Source organism: Hyperolius riggenbachi, chromosome 6 (genome assembly GCF_040937935.1).
Source record: "Hyperolius riggenbachi isolate aHypRig1 chromosome 6, aHypRig1.pri, whole genome shotgun sequence".
Taxonomy (NCBI): domain Eukaryota; kingdom Metazoa; phylum Chordata; class Amphibia; order Anura; family Hyperoliidae; genus Hyperolius; species Hyperolius riggenbachi.
In genome coordinates, this window is record NC_090651.1 from 219,305,726 (window position 1) to 219,322,972 (window position 17,247).

The 17,247-nt window shown below is 43.2% G+C and overlaps 1 protein-coding gene across 1 annotated transcript in view; it reads right to left on the reverse strand.

Annotated features, from left to right (window-relative positions):
• Window positions 1-3,052: 3,052 nt before the first annotated feature.
• Window positions 3,053-17,247, reverse strand: part of TAS1R1 (taste 1 receptor member 1) — a 127,783-nt gene continuing 113,588 nt past the window's right edge. Inside the window, exons 5-6 of the mRNA XM_068242153.1 lie at window positions 11,083-11,203; window positions 3,053-3,987 (exon numbers count right to left, since the gene is read on the reverse strand). Of these exons, the coding sequence (XP_068098254.1) occupies window positions 3,053-3,987; window positions 11,083-11,203 (1,056 nt within the window). The remainder of the gene's footprint in view (window positions 3,988-11,082; window positions 11,204-17,247) is intronic.

The window sequence follows — 17,247 nt, forward strand, 5'->3', positions numbered from 1 at the left end:
TCTAGATGGTCACTTGTTTGATAGCTATGATTAAGGACGGTTAGTCCGAAACATGTCAGCTACGTGATGTTTGCCCTGGATGCTTTTGGATATGTCCATTAATAAAGGAAATCTTCACTGACAAGTGCGGACCATTTCTTCTTCTTGTGACTTTTGGACTTGCGAACCAGGTCGTGCACTGTTGTGGATTTCGGTGGGATGTAGCGGTGCCCACCCCACACAAGTTTCCAATTTAATCAGCTACCATGCTTTTTTCTGAGGCACTTATACTTCAAAGAAACAAGATGGGAAGTTTAAAGGGTCATTATCCCTTCTCTGTTTTATAGTTTAAAATACAGTGTGGTTTGTAAATTGCACATATGATAGAATGCTATGAAAAAAAATCTATTCTATATACTTGAAAATAAAAATGTGAGACTGTTTTCTTTGCTACTAATGTTCTATTCATTATTCGTATTACACATACAATTCATTATATCATACGTTTTTTTTTCCCTTCAGTGTCACTTTAAGAACCAGAGCAGTTTTGACTATTTAGCTAGGTCCCTATTCAATCAGCAATAACTTCATCACTACTTAAAGGGGCTCAGAGCTGACAAAAGGAAAAAGATTTAGGGCTCGTTCAGACTATACGCACTGCCGTGCGCGTTTTGGCAGCGCGTATAGTGTATGACATGCAAGAACGGTAGAAGGGCATAGACAGCCCTTCTATTGTTCCCATCATATGCACTGCGCTGCAGTGCGATGCGCTATCACACTGCTGCATGCATTGCGGGAATCGCAGCACAGATCCCATTCACTGCAGTGAATGGGATCTGCAGCACATTGTAGCGCAGATGGCGCGTGAGAGTGATCCATACGGATGGGGCTGGAGGAAGCCCCAGGTATGTAAAAATATTTTCCTTTGGTCAGCTCTAGTATACTTTAAGTGATTTTGGCAGTTAGACTTAGCAACTGCCATTCAGGAATTGCTTTTGAAAACAAAGAAAACTCTGAGAATCCCCCATGAGGAGTTGGACTAGTATAAAATCTGACGGTTCTGTCAGATTTTAACTGCTTACTCTTTTTTTGCTAGAGTGGTCCTTAATGGTCTCCCTGGTGGTCTAGTGCATGCATTGTGAGTAAGTACTCACATCCCCCTGGATCCAGCGATGAGCAGTTCACCCCCCCCCCCCCCTCACATCAGCATCCAACCTCATACTGCTGCTAAGTACCAGGTCCCGGATTGATGACATCCCGACCCTAACAAGGCAGTGCAATCCTGGATGCCATGCAGAGCGGAGGGAGAGCAATGATCACCAGGGGAATGAGGAGAGGTGAGTGCCGGTCCTCTCCTGTTGCTCACCTGCTGCTGCAGCTGTAACACTATGATCAGCAGTGATCACACAATTAGGATCCAACCACCATAGCTCCTGATCTCTCCTGATCTGCATGGGGAGACGTCAGCTATCATTTGACAAATGAATACCGATGGTCCAGTGGAGGCGATTGCTGCGGGGAGCGTGCAGACGGCAGTAGAGATGGGAAGTTCGGATCTTTTCAATGATCCGGATGATTCGAATCGGATCATTGAAAAGATCCGGATCTTTGATCCGAATCTCGGATCATTTTACTACCGAAGCATTCCCCAAAGTAAAGTGCAGCTGTTTAGGAGGATCATATTGCGCTGCAATCACAGTGCCTGCAAAGTTACTGAGCTGTGCTGAGCTGAGCCAAAAGCTTCCCATGTGTTCACTGTGCACAACTACGGAACAGCCAGCCTATAATGGGCAGCACATTTCAGCCAGTATGTGTGCTCTACACATATCTGGCAGTGGCACCCATGTCCCCTCTCTCTCATCTACCTGTCCCTGCAAGGCTGGCTCCCCTCCAACAGAGCAATCCATCTCCGCTCTGCTTCCAGGACCCCGCTGCCCGCTGAGAGGGGGCGTGTCGCTCCTGGCCCCGCCCATTTTGCGATCCGAATCCTTCATTTTGATGATTCGGATGATTCGACTCACAAAATAGATTCGGATCAAAGATCCGAATCGTTCATGATCCGGACAACACTAGACGGCAGTGAATGAAATCTATGCCCTGGCAGAGATAACAGAATCAAAGCAGGGCACAGATTTGAATCACTGCCATCCACAAGTGGAAGGGAGGAGGGGCAAAGGCACCAGAAATGCCGGAGCGACTTCCGCAGGTGTCTAAAGGAGAATAACAGTGGACTCGGCTGGCTCATTAAGCGACCTCAGTGGAAACTTGTTATGCACCTTAGATATTTGATTGAGACAGCTCCGACCACCCACCTAGTCTGCGATCTTAGAGCTGATCATATACTTGCATGCGTTAATTTTATGATTGATGTTTGCCGATTATTTTTTTTCACTTCAATAAAATCCAACAGTCATTCACTTTTGATTTTTCTGTAATTTTGAGCAGTTTATCAGCTGAAAGTAAATCAGACATGTCTGAAAATCTACACATGAAAAGGGGGCGGGGGAGGATATAGGGGGTGAAGGGATGCATGAGTGGTGAAGGATCTATGGCCCATAGCGTCGCACTGCAATAAGCAGTATGCTTGTGGTTTGATCAGTGATCAATAGGTTTCTGCTGGAATTTATCTGAATTGCGTTTTGTATGTATAGTAAGAATTAATCACTATCCAAACAAATTTCAATTGGATATGGATTAATCTGCTTTGCATATCGGGCTATAAATGACCTGTGTTCAGCTAGTTTCAGTACAAAGACAACTTTCAGGTGGTGGGTGGAGCCCTAGAGCATTGGAAAGCACAGAGGACCACTTCTTAGACAAAAAAAAATCTGCTAGGGTCACATAAAGCAATCTTGGGCCATTTAAATCATTTACTGTATGTACAAATATTTTGTCTTAGATATGCTCAGTTTTCTTTATGTAGAGGAAAGTGAAGCAGAGGTAACATTTTGCACAACCATCCATCCATGCGCTTTAATTATTAGACCGCATACTTCTGACAGTTCTTTGACATTTCAGTTTGTACTTTGCTTCATGAAGGTTACCCCAGTGGCTTGAGTACTGAACCCCAATTTTAGTCTTGGGCAGACTTGTTCTTTGTATAGTTCTGAATGGCAGTCTGAAAGTGTTCAGCTGTGTTTAATGCTGGTCTGAACAGAATAACATAACATTTTGGGGTAAAATAACCAATCAGAATTCCTAAAACACTGAGAAGTACAGCTCCAACATTGGCTGCTGTGATATATTTCCCTTGGTAGATGATGTAAACTGTGAAGAAAGCAATCCAAGAGAAGAAGTAGACCAATAAACTGAATGAGATGCATTTAGCTTCATTGTAGTTTTCTGGTAAATCTTTCCCCATGTAGCAGAAGACAAAACAAATCATGCTAAGGAGTCCAATATAAATGACCTGAGTGATGGAACCTATGGATGCCGTTTCTGAACATTTTAGTATGATTTGATCAGGGAAGGTGGAATAATCTTCCAGGGGCTTTGATGGCTTCAGCGCAACCCATGCAATGGAGATGAGGACTTGCAGAGCAGAACTGACTACGATAAATACATCTGAGCCATTCTTCTTCACCCAAATGTTATATAACCTTGGCATATGGGCAGCCATCTTGAAAATGCAAACAATCTGGAAGGAGTGGACCACAATGCAGGCAAAGCAGACTGTGAAACTCACGGCAAAGATGGGCTGCCTCACCATGCATGTAATCCGGCCAGGCTTACCAAAGTAGCAGTACAAAGTGCCACAAGAGAATGCTAAAGACAGTAACATCGTCAGGCACATCTTCCCTCCTGCTGATTTCACTACTGGAGTGTTCAGATTTATAATGAATATGGCAACCATAGCCATGGTTACTAATATCAGCAACGTGATAATAGACAGAAGGACGAGGGATAATGGATCAGTCCAGGCAAGGTATTCTAAGGTTCTGTTAAAACAGGTGTCACTTTTGATTGGTGACCATTGGTCCAATCCACAAGGCTGGCAGGTGTAAAGATCTGTAGAGTATGAGGTTTTTGTCAATTTATTTACATAAATGAAATGTATCAATTGTTTAAAGCGTAACAAAACTTTTATCTCAGTTTTGGATAGAGGAGAAAAGACTTTTAACCTTACCTTTCCTTCTCTGCTGTCAATATAAGGTCTGTGTATGTCTAGTACAACGAAGTGCTTGTACACAGAGGGAAAAAAATATCAAGAGTGGCTTCATTCTGCTGAAAAGTTGCAAAAAGCCACAAACTGCTACCTCACCCGATCTAAAGTCTACAGACAACAAAGGCAAAAATCCACGCCCAAAATTCACAAAGAGAAACTCCTCCCACCACAGTATGAAAAACTCTAGCAGCAGCCCACCACTGTCCCTTTAGAGTTTGGGTACTGGTACTTCATAGTGAAACTCCACCACTTTTTTTCTGTTGCCTCCAGCACCCAAATTTTCATCTTCCCTAAAGCTTACCAGATCTATGTTATCCCTTGTCAGCAAAGCTGCTGGATAAAAAAAATTAAGTTAAAATGTTACAATAAAAACATTGAAATGAAAACAGAAAAATTGACTTGTGTTGGCTATCTTACCAATACAGAAACAAAGTCTCTTGGCTTGTTGAAAGGTTTTATTAATGTGCTACTTAAATCACCGATATTAAAATATATACAGCACATCAAATCTATCTTAAAATGACATCATTGCTCCAACTAGTCAGCAGCACATTCCTCCAGACAGTGCTTTACGGATACATTAATAATTAACACTCTAGAAGTTCCAGGCACCTTTGAGAGACAGAATACAATACCTGTATTTCAATACCCAGTTGGTATATTACCATACAAGCCACTGTGACAGAGATCTGAAGACTCAGACCTATTCACGCATTGTTGTTAAAAAACCTGGTCCATTGAGAAATTAACACATGCACAAATTCTACCTCTGCCAGTGTTTACAGAACAACACATGCTATTGTTTTTACTGTCTCTACCATGTCTGTTCTATTGTCTCCACTACTTCACATGGGCACACCGGTTTAACCTGGTTCTTTCCCCTACATCAGGGTGTATATAAGACTAACCTGTAAATAAAGATTTCAGATGCATTGTCACCAACTTGAGTGTCGTGTCAGTGCATTTCCCAGCTGGAGAGGGACTTTTCACTAAGAACCAGGGAGTTGAATCCATAGGTCTGACTGCTGCTAAAGTGATCGTGCAGCCACCTCGGAAGGAATCAAGCTAACAGTTTGGTGTCGAGAAGAGGGATTCGCCATACACAGTATCGGGTGAGTAATACTATTTTTTTTTATATATTATTACCACCCTATACTGTCAGAGCGGATTAGCAGAACCCGGAAAGCGCTTCTGTAGCGCCTCCCAGGAATCTGATATTCCTAAAGTAAATAGCGGGTCTGATGCCCCAATTAAGAAAGCAGTACTGTGTGAAATAGTGAATAGTCCCTCTAAACCTTGTATATTGTTGTATAGTCGCTTAAGTGAATTTTAGTTGTTATATAAGATTGCATGTTACTGTATAGATTTGTGTAGATTGTATGCGAGGTTAAACTGAGATTGAAGGTATAATCTTGTCCACAGAGGATAGTTAAAAGTCAAACCATAAATCGGGTGTAGATAAATCTGATTAGAAAGCATAGAAGAATCACACAAGCTGGAGACCAGGTTTTCCAGTAAAGTCTAATACTGACATCACCATCCCTAGATAAACCTTCAAACTCAGCTAATCTCACTCTATTTTTTTTATTGTATTTTTAGCTTAGTATAATGGGCAACTCTCAAGGTATGGGGACGCCCAAGGGAAATTTGAAATTTAAGTTTAGAACTGAAAAGCATGTTCCTAAGTCTGCTGCAAACCACTCTCTGGTGAAAGTGTCTCCCAAAAATGAATTTGGGGAAACACCTAAAATGTTTGTCCAGAGGTGTCTAGGTTCATTTTATACAGACCCATGGGTGGATAATATGTCAAATTGGACTGAGGGAATGAGATGTAGTGATCCATTTCCAAGAGAGGGATCTTTTTCAGAATTTCATGTTACCATGATAAAGGGGTTGTGTCTAAATGACATAGGTGCTTTTCCATGGTATCATGGAGATCCAAACTGGGATAAAACTTATATGAAAACCTGTGGGCAGGCATGGTTATCATTGCAAACTTTTTGGACTGATCTTAGCTGTGTAACTGAAAAGCAGCAGATCAAAGCCCCCATTGTATCCCCAACTTCTGCTCCGCCTCCTTATGTGCCATTATACCCTGTCTTAACTAAATTAACAACAGAGTCAGATGATGAGATATGCACACAATTAACTGCCCCACAAGTTTCTGGTTCTACAGAGCCTGAAATACAGGATTTCTCTGAATGTGCTAATCAACCTATTGTCCAGTCTGCACAGCCTAGTAGAACAATGTATCCTCGTGCAGCAAAGACAAACACTTCCCCCATAGCAGCTGAAGCGTTCCCATTTGTCATAATGGGGAATCAAATGGTAATGAAGCCTTTACCATCTACTGTTTTAAATGATATTATAAAGAATTCCCCTGATCCTAGGAAAACTCCTGCTGCCACTGTATCTTATTTGAAAAGAATGTGTAAAGGTCAACAATTTACTGTGGAGGATTATAGATTAATTCTTGAAGGGGTTACAGGATACCAGGATTCAGCAGAAGGTGGTTTTGATTTTGCAAAATGTGACACTCTTGAAATACCCAGTGCAGATATCACGCCTGCCGATTATCCCTTAAGGACTTCTGTCCAGATAGAAAAAATGTGGACACAAGTGTTGGCACAATTTAAGGAAATGCATGGTGATAGAAAAGATATTGGGATAGCCACAGCGTGCAACCAAAAACCTGGAGAAAGTGTGTCAGATTTTGCAAAAAGATTTAGACAGACCTGGATAGAAGAGGCAGGTTTAGCAACTGCAGATGATATGGGATTAGTGTACACACAGACATTTGTTGCAAATTTACTGCCTGAGGTTGCTAAAACGTATAAAATGATTGTTGATAACTGGCCAACATTAACCCCAACACAAACAATGAAGCAGGCTATAGCTAAAGACTCGGCAGGATGCTTTGAGGTTCATAAGCAGACCACCAAGTCTTCAGCTCATAGTATTCATTACTCCCAGCCCCACCCCCGCCATGGCAATAGGGGGAGATATACAGATAAGCGCAGCTTTCAGCAGCATGCAGGGTCCAGACAAAACTCACGTGTCTGCTACAGGTGTAAGCAACCAGGGCACTTCGTTAGAGATTGCCCCTGCCCGCCCCCAGACCAGGCCCAACCAATGCCTACACAGACCCAGCAGGCACAGATAAAATATCCCATCCAGTGGGGAATGAATACAGCTAACCCACAATGAAGGTGCCCAAACTCCGTCGCCATGTATGATTTAACCTACACTGCAGAAGAGAAGCCCATGGTCAAACTTATTTTAACAGATGATAGACAACCACCTAGGTATAGGGAAGAATATTTCTTAATTGATAGTGGAGCAACAGTCTCAGTCATCAGGCAGTGGACAGGTAAAGAAACTTATCCTGGCGAACCTTCTGTGGGAATAAACGGAGTATTAACCCCCACCAGACGTACCCCCTCCATACAGGTGTATAATCAGTGGAAGGAATTTTTAACAGATCATTCTTTTGCCATATTGCCGACTTGTCCCTCAAATTTACTGGGGAGGGATTTAATGATAGCTTTAGGCATCTCTCTCCTGCCAAACGGGGGAGGGGGATTCTCTATTGACTGTGTACATACTCTAACTTGTGAGCAAGCACTTGTTCCCAGTTCTCTTGAAGAAATCCCTCAAGAGACATGGGCACAAGATTCATTCGATGTTGGTTTTCTCCCCTGCACACCGTACAAGGCAACTGTTAAGCCACATACGCCTGTGTACTTAAAACAATATCCCATCCAGAAAGCAAAGGAAGAAGCTCTAGCGCCAATGATTGAGGCATTCCTCAAACAGAACGTGCTAAAGTTCACCACCTCTCCATACAACACTCTACATGTCACACTCTGTCCTTCACCTCCTAAAAAAATCTGTCTACACAACACATGACTGCCCAACGGTTGGCGGGATACGATGTTATCCTTACCACCACTCCAGGGCTCAAGGTTCACTACTGTGCACCAACAACTGCACCAATGTTGTTCTTGAACTCTCTCCTAGGATTCAAGGGGCTACAAGATGAGATATCAGAACAACATGAATGTGCAGAACGAATTCACATTGCCACAAGCCCCCGCCCCACCCTACAAAGCGTCCCCTTTCCTGATGCAGAGGATGTTTTTGGAGATGGCTCCTGCACACGACCAGATGATCACACATTTCATGCTGGTTATGCAGTTGTACAATTGCCTGATACAGTTCTGGAGGCCATGCCAGCTCCTGTATCATCAGCACAAGCTGCTGAGTTAATCGCACTCACCAGAGCTTGTGAAATCATGGCTAACAAGCGAGTAAATGTGTACACAGACTCTAGATTCGCATTTTCAGTGTGTCACGACTTTGGGGTAATATGGCAGCATAGAGGGTTCACGACAGCGGCAGGTAAACCAATTGCGCATGCACAGCTCATTACAAATCTTCTTGCAGCGATTCAACTGCCAGAAGCCATTGCAGTCATTAAGTGCCAGGCGCACACAACCTCAATGACACTAGTTGCCCAGGGAAACAGGTTAGCAGACAAGCATGCAAAAGCAGCTTCTCGTGTCACACTTAATCATGCAACTGAGGTTCTCCTAAATGCCCCGCTGGTACCGCTCACACCTGAAAATAACGTCATGCTGTCCCAACTCCAAGCATTTGCAACGCCAGCAGACATTACTTATTGGGAGACCCAAGGGTTGACCAAAGACGCTAACGGTCTATGGTCAAAAGGAGGAGTGGTAGGAATTCCTCAAGTAGCAGCCCCCGTTCTTATACTACAAATACATGGTTTAGGCCACAAGGGACTCAAGCAAACAATGGAGGAGGTAAGTAAAAGGTTTTGTGCAGAAAATTTAAAACAAGTCACAGAAAGTATGATTTCAAGATGTCTCACTTGTGCTAGAAACAATGTCCAAGGTAAAAAAGTAGGCCACCATGAACACTTACTGCCCCCACAAGGGCCATTTCAGGAATTACAAATCGATTTTACACACATGCCAAAGGCAACAAACGGGTGTAAAATTCTTTTGGTAATTGTTGACAGATTCAGCAGATGGCCAGAGGCTTTTGTGGTAAGGAAAGAGGATGCAAAAACTGTAGCAAAGATTTTGTGCAAAGAAATTATTCCCAGGTGGGGTTGTCCGGTCAGAATCAGCTCTGACAATGGAACCCCATTCACTGCAAAGGTAACACAGTCCATAGCTGAACAGTTGGCTATAGATTGGAAGTTCCACATACCATATCACCCCCAGAGTGCAGGTGTTGTTGAAAGAATGAATCGCACACTGAAGGACAAACTGAGGAAGGCAACAGAGGGTACCTACCATAAGTGGGACCAGTACTTACCTGCGATTCTTGCTGAAGTCAGAATGACTCCAGACCCAAGAACCAGGTTATCTCCTTTCGAAATTTTGATGGGGAGACCCTTCCCAACCCCATGGACACCGAGTCCATTAATTCTGATACCTGGAGACTTGCAGCAGATACAAGAGGAATATGTAGCAAAATTGATTGAAAAATTGAATAGTGATTATGGTGATATTTCGCTCTCGTTTCCTTTGCCAACAGGTGCACCGACCCACCCATTCAAACCTGGAGACAGAGTCCTGGTGAAGGCCCTCCATAAGTTGAAGTCGCTGGACCCACCCTACGGACCCCCTGCGACAGTCCAGGCAGTGACCAGAACTGCGGTGCTGACAGACGACTCCCCTGTGTGGATCCACGCATCGAGATTGAAGGAAGCCCCACCTCTGGGTCCCACGCGCGCGGACCAGAGCGAGTGACCGTTATCAGATGAGTTCCAGTTGGATCCAGACGGAAGCATCAGTACAATGCCAATGTACACCTCTACTCCTGGAAGAGTTCCCATTCAAGCAGTGCTGTTCTCAGAGTCTGAGTGATCCCGCCCTTTTACAAAAGGTTGGGATCAAAGGTTGGGTTGAAAGGTTTTATTAATGTGCTACTTAAATCACCGATATTAAAATATATACAGCACATCAAATCTATCTTAAAATGACATCATTGCTCCAACTAGTCAGCAGCACATTCCTCCAGACAGTGCTTTACGGATACATTAATAATTAACACTCTAGAAGTTCCAGGCACCTTTGAGAGACAGAATACAATACCTGTATTTCAATACCCAGTTGGTATATTACCATACAAGCCACTGTGACAGAGATCTGAAGACTCAGACCTATTCACGCATTGTTGTTAAAAAACCTGGTCCATTGAGAAATTAACACATGCACAAATTCTACCTCTGCCAGTGTTTACAGAACAACACATGCTATTGTTTTTACTGTCTCTACCATGTCTGTTCTATTGTCTCCACTACTTCACATGGGCACACCGGTTTAACCTGGTTCTTTCCCCTACATCAGGGTGTATATAAGACTAACCTGTAAATAAAGATTTCAGATGCATTGTCACCAACTTGAGTGTCGTGTCAGTGCATTTCCCAGCTGGAGAGGGACTTTTCACTAAGAACCAGGGAGTTGAATCCATAGGTCTGACTGCTGCTAAAGTGATCGTGCAGCCACCTCGGAAGGAATCAAGCTAACAGTTGTTTAATAAATATTCCCCATTGTCCATTATGTGCATATGTATCTTTGTTTCACAGCTATAAAACATAAGTTGTTCTAGATACAAAACAAAATGCAGATGGAGCTCCAAAAATTAAATATTCAGTCAATACTTCATTGTTTTCTCCATTACCAAAACTAAAAATACAAAAGTTTTAATGTTAAATCTGATGAGTAAAACAATAACATACATTAACCACTCATTCTTTTTGAGTAGCTATGGAGCATTTACACAACTCCAGAGTCTATCTACAAATAATTATCTCCAACAGTCCTCTTTGAACTCTGCAAGGGCTTTTTCCCCTGAATGCTAAAGTACGATCACAAATACAAAAACTGTGACTCTGAACTTACCACTGGTATTGAGAAAGGTCATTTTCGGGCAGGTAATGCAGTCAAAGCAGCAGGTGGAAGATCCAGTCTGTACACGTCTCTCCCCCTTTCCACATTCAATGGAACAAATGGATTCTGGGACCTATGGGTGTAAGTACAGTATTTATCTAAAAGGGATTGTCCAACTAACTTTGTGATATGGTCAACTTCCCTTAAAGAAAACCTGAACTGAAAATTAAAGGTCAAAATAAGCATACACAAGTCATCCTTACTTTCCATGTAGTCTACTCCTCAGTGACTTTCTTCTGTCCCGCTTCCTGTTTGTTCACTGTGATCAATGGAATTTTCCGTCCTCCATTTTGAAAATGGCCATTACCCATAACAGCTTTCTGGTCAGCACACAGTTAAACTGTAACATAGCCCACTTGAGCCATAGGGAAACATGTACATTACCTGGTACATCAGTTTTCCTCTCAGCTATAACTGACAGCAACTGATATTTTACTGACAGCAACTAATATATTTCAGATCTGACAAAATATTGTCAGAACTGGAAGGGATCATTGTCAGAAGAAAATGGTGAGCTTCTGAGAGGAACTGATGGCAAGGTAACTATGTAATGTTCATTTGAAGTTACCTCGTGTTTATTTTAAATATTTTTACTCAGTACAGGTTCTCTTTAAGGACTCCTGAGGCGAAAATAAAGTAATGAAATAAACGACTGTATCTATCTTCCTTCTCCTGAAAATTACTTTTTAAGATATTCCACAGTTTTATTTTATGTTTAAATCTACTTTTTAAGTTTTAACAGTTTTATTGTTTTTGCTCAATGACACATTCATTGATGTATGTCAGAGCTAAAATCTATGAACTATTGATCCTTTTTATCTCTTTCCTGCTCTCAGAAGCCATTTTCTGCTAAGAAAGTGTTTTATAGTTGGAATTTCTTATCAGTGAGGGTCACATTGTAGTCACTTCCTGTCTGAGTCAGGGCTAAGTCAGCCACTTACATACCTGATATTTAATTCTTTCAGGCAGAGAAAGAAAAAAAAAGGAACCCACATAGTTATTTGTGTACTCAGCACTGTGCATAAACATGTCTATCTCATCATGTCATATCGGGCATCCTTTAACATAGGTCAAAATCACATTGGATTTACCATGCCCTTGTGTCCTCACTAATGTTTCTGTGGATGCTCATCATGACCAGCAGCTTCTGTTGATTAGAGTTGCTAGGGTGGCTGCTCAGGACCCAGAGCAGTCACTTAACTCACTTGGCAAATAACTACTCTCTTGAGGCCTCATATTCAAGAGTTTTTGCTGGATTGCCGGAACTATGGGGAGTAACGGGATCAGAGCAGATGTGGGATGTATGGTGTGCGCACAGTAATATCTGCTGCTGGGGGGGGGTCTGAATTGAGAGATTTGGGCTCAGTATCTGAGTCCCTTCACTGCAGTCTCCAGTAAAACTAAGAAAACATATCCCAACAGCAAGACAGGGAATGTTGTTTGTGTGCATCTGTCTAAGCAGCACAGAATAACAATCACTAATCACTCTGACAGTAAAGGTCTCTACTGCCAAGCTTGGCTAACTGACGTAAACCAAAACATACTTTATCAATCCAAAAGGAGACAAGGACCACCACCATCCATGGTCAAGTGGCTTTATTTTAGCAACACCCATACAGTTGGGATCCATTCATGAGCGAAACAAACATAAGTCATGCGGTGTAGTGCAATGGATCAAAAGAGGAATGGAGGCACAGGTCGAAACTGGACACAACGACCATTCACATCACAAAGACATAAATGGTCATGTGTAATTCTGCAGTTACTTATTTATTGGTTCCTGCCATGAGATCACATCCTGTGAGAGGTTTAGCTATCCAGAGCAGTGTAGGTGAGACCTTACGTTTTAGGCTCGCTTAGGACTGGTTCACTCTGCGAGATCTTTATAAGTGCTAGTGATTTGAAAATCTCTTGCTAATGCAATGCTATGGGTGATGTTTATAAAATCACAACTCAAGGCAGGGCTGGATTTACCATAAGGTACTGTAGGCATGTGCCTACAGGCGCCTGATGATGGATGGTGGCTCACTTCCCAAGTGCCTTCCTCCCTCCTGTATGCAGAGATCTGATGAGAGTGTAAATGAGAGGTGGCTCACCCTGCTCTCTGTATTCCACTGACAAGATCTCCCTTCAGTAAGGGGCACCTCTAGCTACTTAATATTGAGGTTCCTCCAGCTACCTAATACTTGGGGGCACCTCTAGTTACTTAATATTGAGGGTATTTCTGGCTTCCTAATGCTAAGGGGCACCAGGAGCTACCGGTGATGGAAAGATATGTAAGGGAGAAGAGACAGCTGGGACAGCCAGCACACTTGCCGTGCGGTTCAGCTAGGGTTTGTAGGTTTATGGAGGGCGAAGTCTACAGTGCCAGGACATCTGTGCCTGCCTATAGGCTCCTGTGATGTAAATCCGGGTCTGATTTAAGGAGAACACGCACCTACCATTACATTTGCAAGCATTTTTAAAATCACAAGCGCTTAGAAAAAACTCTTGCAGTATGAATCAGCCCTACTGTGTTACTTGAGTGGCGCACGGTTCTCTCCCTTTCCTTGTTTGCACCCAAAAGCATACTTTTCCTCTGGAAATTGTGATCATAAAAGCACTGCAACGAAACTTTTTTTTATTTTACTCCTTGCCTTTTTTCATTTGCAGTTTTCATGTGATATGTCATCTTCACTGCATGTGTCTGACAGATGTTAGGGGAAAAAGCACAAACCTAAGAAAAATAGCATGCACTGGGTTTGCTTTCTGGGAAAAGGTGCACCTTGATTACCATTATAATCATAGTGCCCTAGAAGTTGTAGAATTGTTACCAAGTTTATGCATTCCCCCCCCCCCAAAAAAAAAAAACTGCATGCAGCGGAAAAGGGCCCTTTACATTAAAGTAGAACTCTGCACAGTAGTATTTTTTGTGCTGTATCCCCTCCCAAGCACTGTAGCAGTGTGTGGAAATAGGTGATGCAGAGAGGCCTCTCATAGGTGGTATTGTTCACTGCTCCTCAGTAATGTTATAGTGTTCATGATTACTACTGTGTAATTATGATTTATTGATAAACAGATTCCTACTATGTGATGATCATGCATTTCTCACTTTATCTGACTTTAAGAAACAGGTTATGGGAAAGAAGGAAACCGTGCTGGGGGGTTCAAATTCTGCTGGTGGTGGTTCACTATACAATTTGAATTGGGGCCTATGGCTCTGTATCTATGCCAACACACAACACTACAGTTTTGTAAATCCTTTTTAAGATGCTTTTTTTTTAATCAGCCGATCAGGGGCGCATCTGGGTAATATAGCGCCTATGGCAAACAATGAAATTGCACCCCCACCCACCTCAGTCAGAGCCCCCTTCCCCTCTAAAGACAGCATCATTTTTTGTGTATATGTGTTATGGTTGCTTGTGTGTTTTGGCTCAGGATATTGCTGTGGTTGCTTTTTTGGAAACACTGTATCTCTTGTTATTCACTCTCTGTCCTCTGTTCTAATTCTAAGCAAAGTGCTCCCTACATGCATAAGTTAAGTAGCCATGAGGTCTGAATGACAGGGAAGCATGGAGGCCGGTAGGCTGGTGCAGTACAGGGGCAGGCCTATTGGCGCCCATGGTGCTGTGGCACCCGTGGCACAAGCCATGCCTTCACCCCTCTAGATACGCCTCTGCAGCCAGTGATGGGTTTTCTAAAAGTATTTAGTGCAGTTTGCCTTTTTTTGTGGGGAGATAACTGCAGCTGCTACAGCACCAAAGAACTGCCATCCTTATTAATCATGCATCAATATTAAGGGCAACAGTTTGGGACATGAACACTATGAATACATGTCACTCAGCTATAGCCAAGCGTTTTGTACTATTCCATGGAGGGGAGTAGAGTAGATTGCATATTGCATAGTGCTTTCAGAGGCGGGGTAATTGTGAAAACAGTGCACTCATCTGTCTGTGTCATTAAGAGATCTGACATGCCACGTTATGAGACACCTGTACACTTGCTAGATTCTCTGCCAAGATGGCATTTGAGCCATATTTTTCCTTGTCACCATGACTGGCAATTTAAGGAGCAAGCTGATCAGACTCGCACATGGAGTATGTGATTTTTTTTTCTTTTTTATGCAGATTAGTGGTTTGTGCAAACTATAATATCCCTTTTCTTTTTCTTGTATTGCAAACTAGACTTATTTTCAACTTTTACTTCAAGTTGAAATTAATAAAAAGAATTAATAGAAAGCTAGCAGCAGTACTGGTGTTCTGATTGATATTCAGTTAGATTACTGCCTTAATCTGAATGAAATTGTGGTGAAGCAAGGTGGTGAGGCAGGAAATCAGTTGATATTAGGAACAGAATGATCATTTATCTGATCTTCCACAAGTCTAATAGTACGTGGACAGCAGTAGGCGTTCAAGAAAGATGCAATTAACGTTAGGCCTTTGGCTGGAGAATATTAGGCACACAGTTATAATTAGGCCTTATAAGGAGATGAGGCAAAGCTTAGTCTTTCTTGGATGAAGATCTGTAATCTAGTCACACCTGTTATTATTTAGCTAGATTCTTCTATTGTTTAGTTCGTAGTACTGTAGTGTACTCTAGTCTGTGTATAGGGACCGTCCGTCACCGCGTTACCTAGGGTCTTTGTGTGCGCAGTGCACGTCTACGCTGTCCGCACTCTCTCGTTAGTGCTACAACCATCCTATTGTTTATATTACTTACATTCTGTATTAGCTGACTATACTGTACTGTAGTCTGTGTATAGGGACACCGTCAGTCAGCGTCAGCTAGGGTCTTTGTGTGCACACTGCGCACTCTCTCATTGGCGCTACACCGATCTCTGCTGTAGAGTACAACACCTGTCCGTCACCTCACACACCCACCACCACCAGTCCCACCCCATTAAAGTACCCCACTTGTCCCACCCGCCTTTACATACATAAGTTTTTTGTTTTTCATTTGTGTAATATTAAAAATATACGATGTCTGGCACTGGCAGCCGTGGTTTGGGCATGGGCAGCAAGGGCATCGCCAAGAGAGGAGGTCGTGGGCGTGGCAGCCGCGCCACCACCACCACTGCGTCTACACCAGTGGCTATTCCGCCATTAGCCACTGGCCGTGGACGCCTTGGCCACCCAACAGCTGGGAGTCACGCTGCAGAGACACAGCAGCAGCAGCGTGTGGCGCAGATGTTCCTCCCACCGCCAGGTCGTAGCCGTCCTATTGAGGAGAAGGATGCAGACGCTGTGGTGGAACTGATGGTGGATGAATGCAATCGTCAAACAGCAGAGGCGCCAGTAAGTATAAAAGAATTCTTTAAAAAGCGTTTAAAAAAGGGGAGGGATGTGGGTGGATTCACCTCCCCTAAACAGAGACCAGCCAATGAGCCGTTGACAAACAACTGTATTATTTATTAGGTATTCTCCAGGTAATGCATTACCTGGAGAATCCCTCATAAATAATACAGTTGTTTGTCAACGGCTCATTGGCTGGTCTCTGTTTAGGGGAGGTGAATCCACCCACATCCCTCCCCTTTTTTAAACGCTTTTAAAATAATTATTTTATACTTACTGGCGCCTCTGCTGTTTGACGATTGCATTGATTGAGTCCACCCTGGGTGGAGGGGTGCATCCCCAACCTTTTTTTCTTGTCTACAGAGAGCGACATTTTAATACCTGAGTGGGGTCAGGTTATAGTTCTCCCCACCTGCCGTTTCAGTGGTTGCCTGTGTGGTAACCCAATTTTATGAGTATATCAATTATTGACTACTTTTGTTTCCATTTATCCTGACATACTACACCATATCGGGCTCTCGGTCTCATTTGTGTTTTTTCATAAGCTGATGGTGAATGAGCAGGCCACCATTAGCTCTGGAACCGAGTCCTCCACCCCCGCCACCACTCCTGTTCGCAAGAGCAGCAGCAGCCGACCAGCACTGTCTGGGGAGGAGGAGGAGTGCAGTTCTCCAGCCCCAGCGGGTGACACCAGCACCCTGTCACTCAGCACCTTCTTATCCCCAAGCACAGCGGGGCTATGGAGTGCTGTTGCGGCAGAATTGGAGGAGGAAGGAATGCTGATGGGCACTTTGGGGGATGATGCTTTGGACAGTCAGACAGTGGTGACTGTCCATCCGCCCATGCA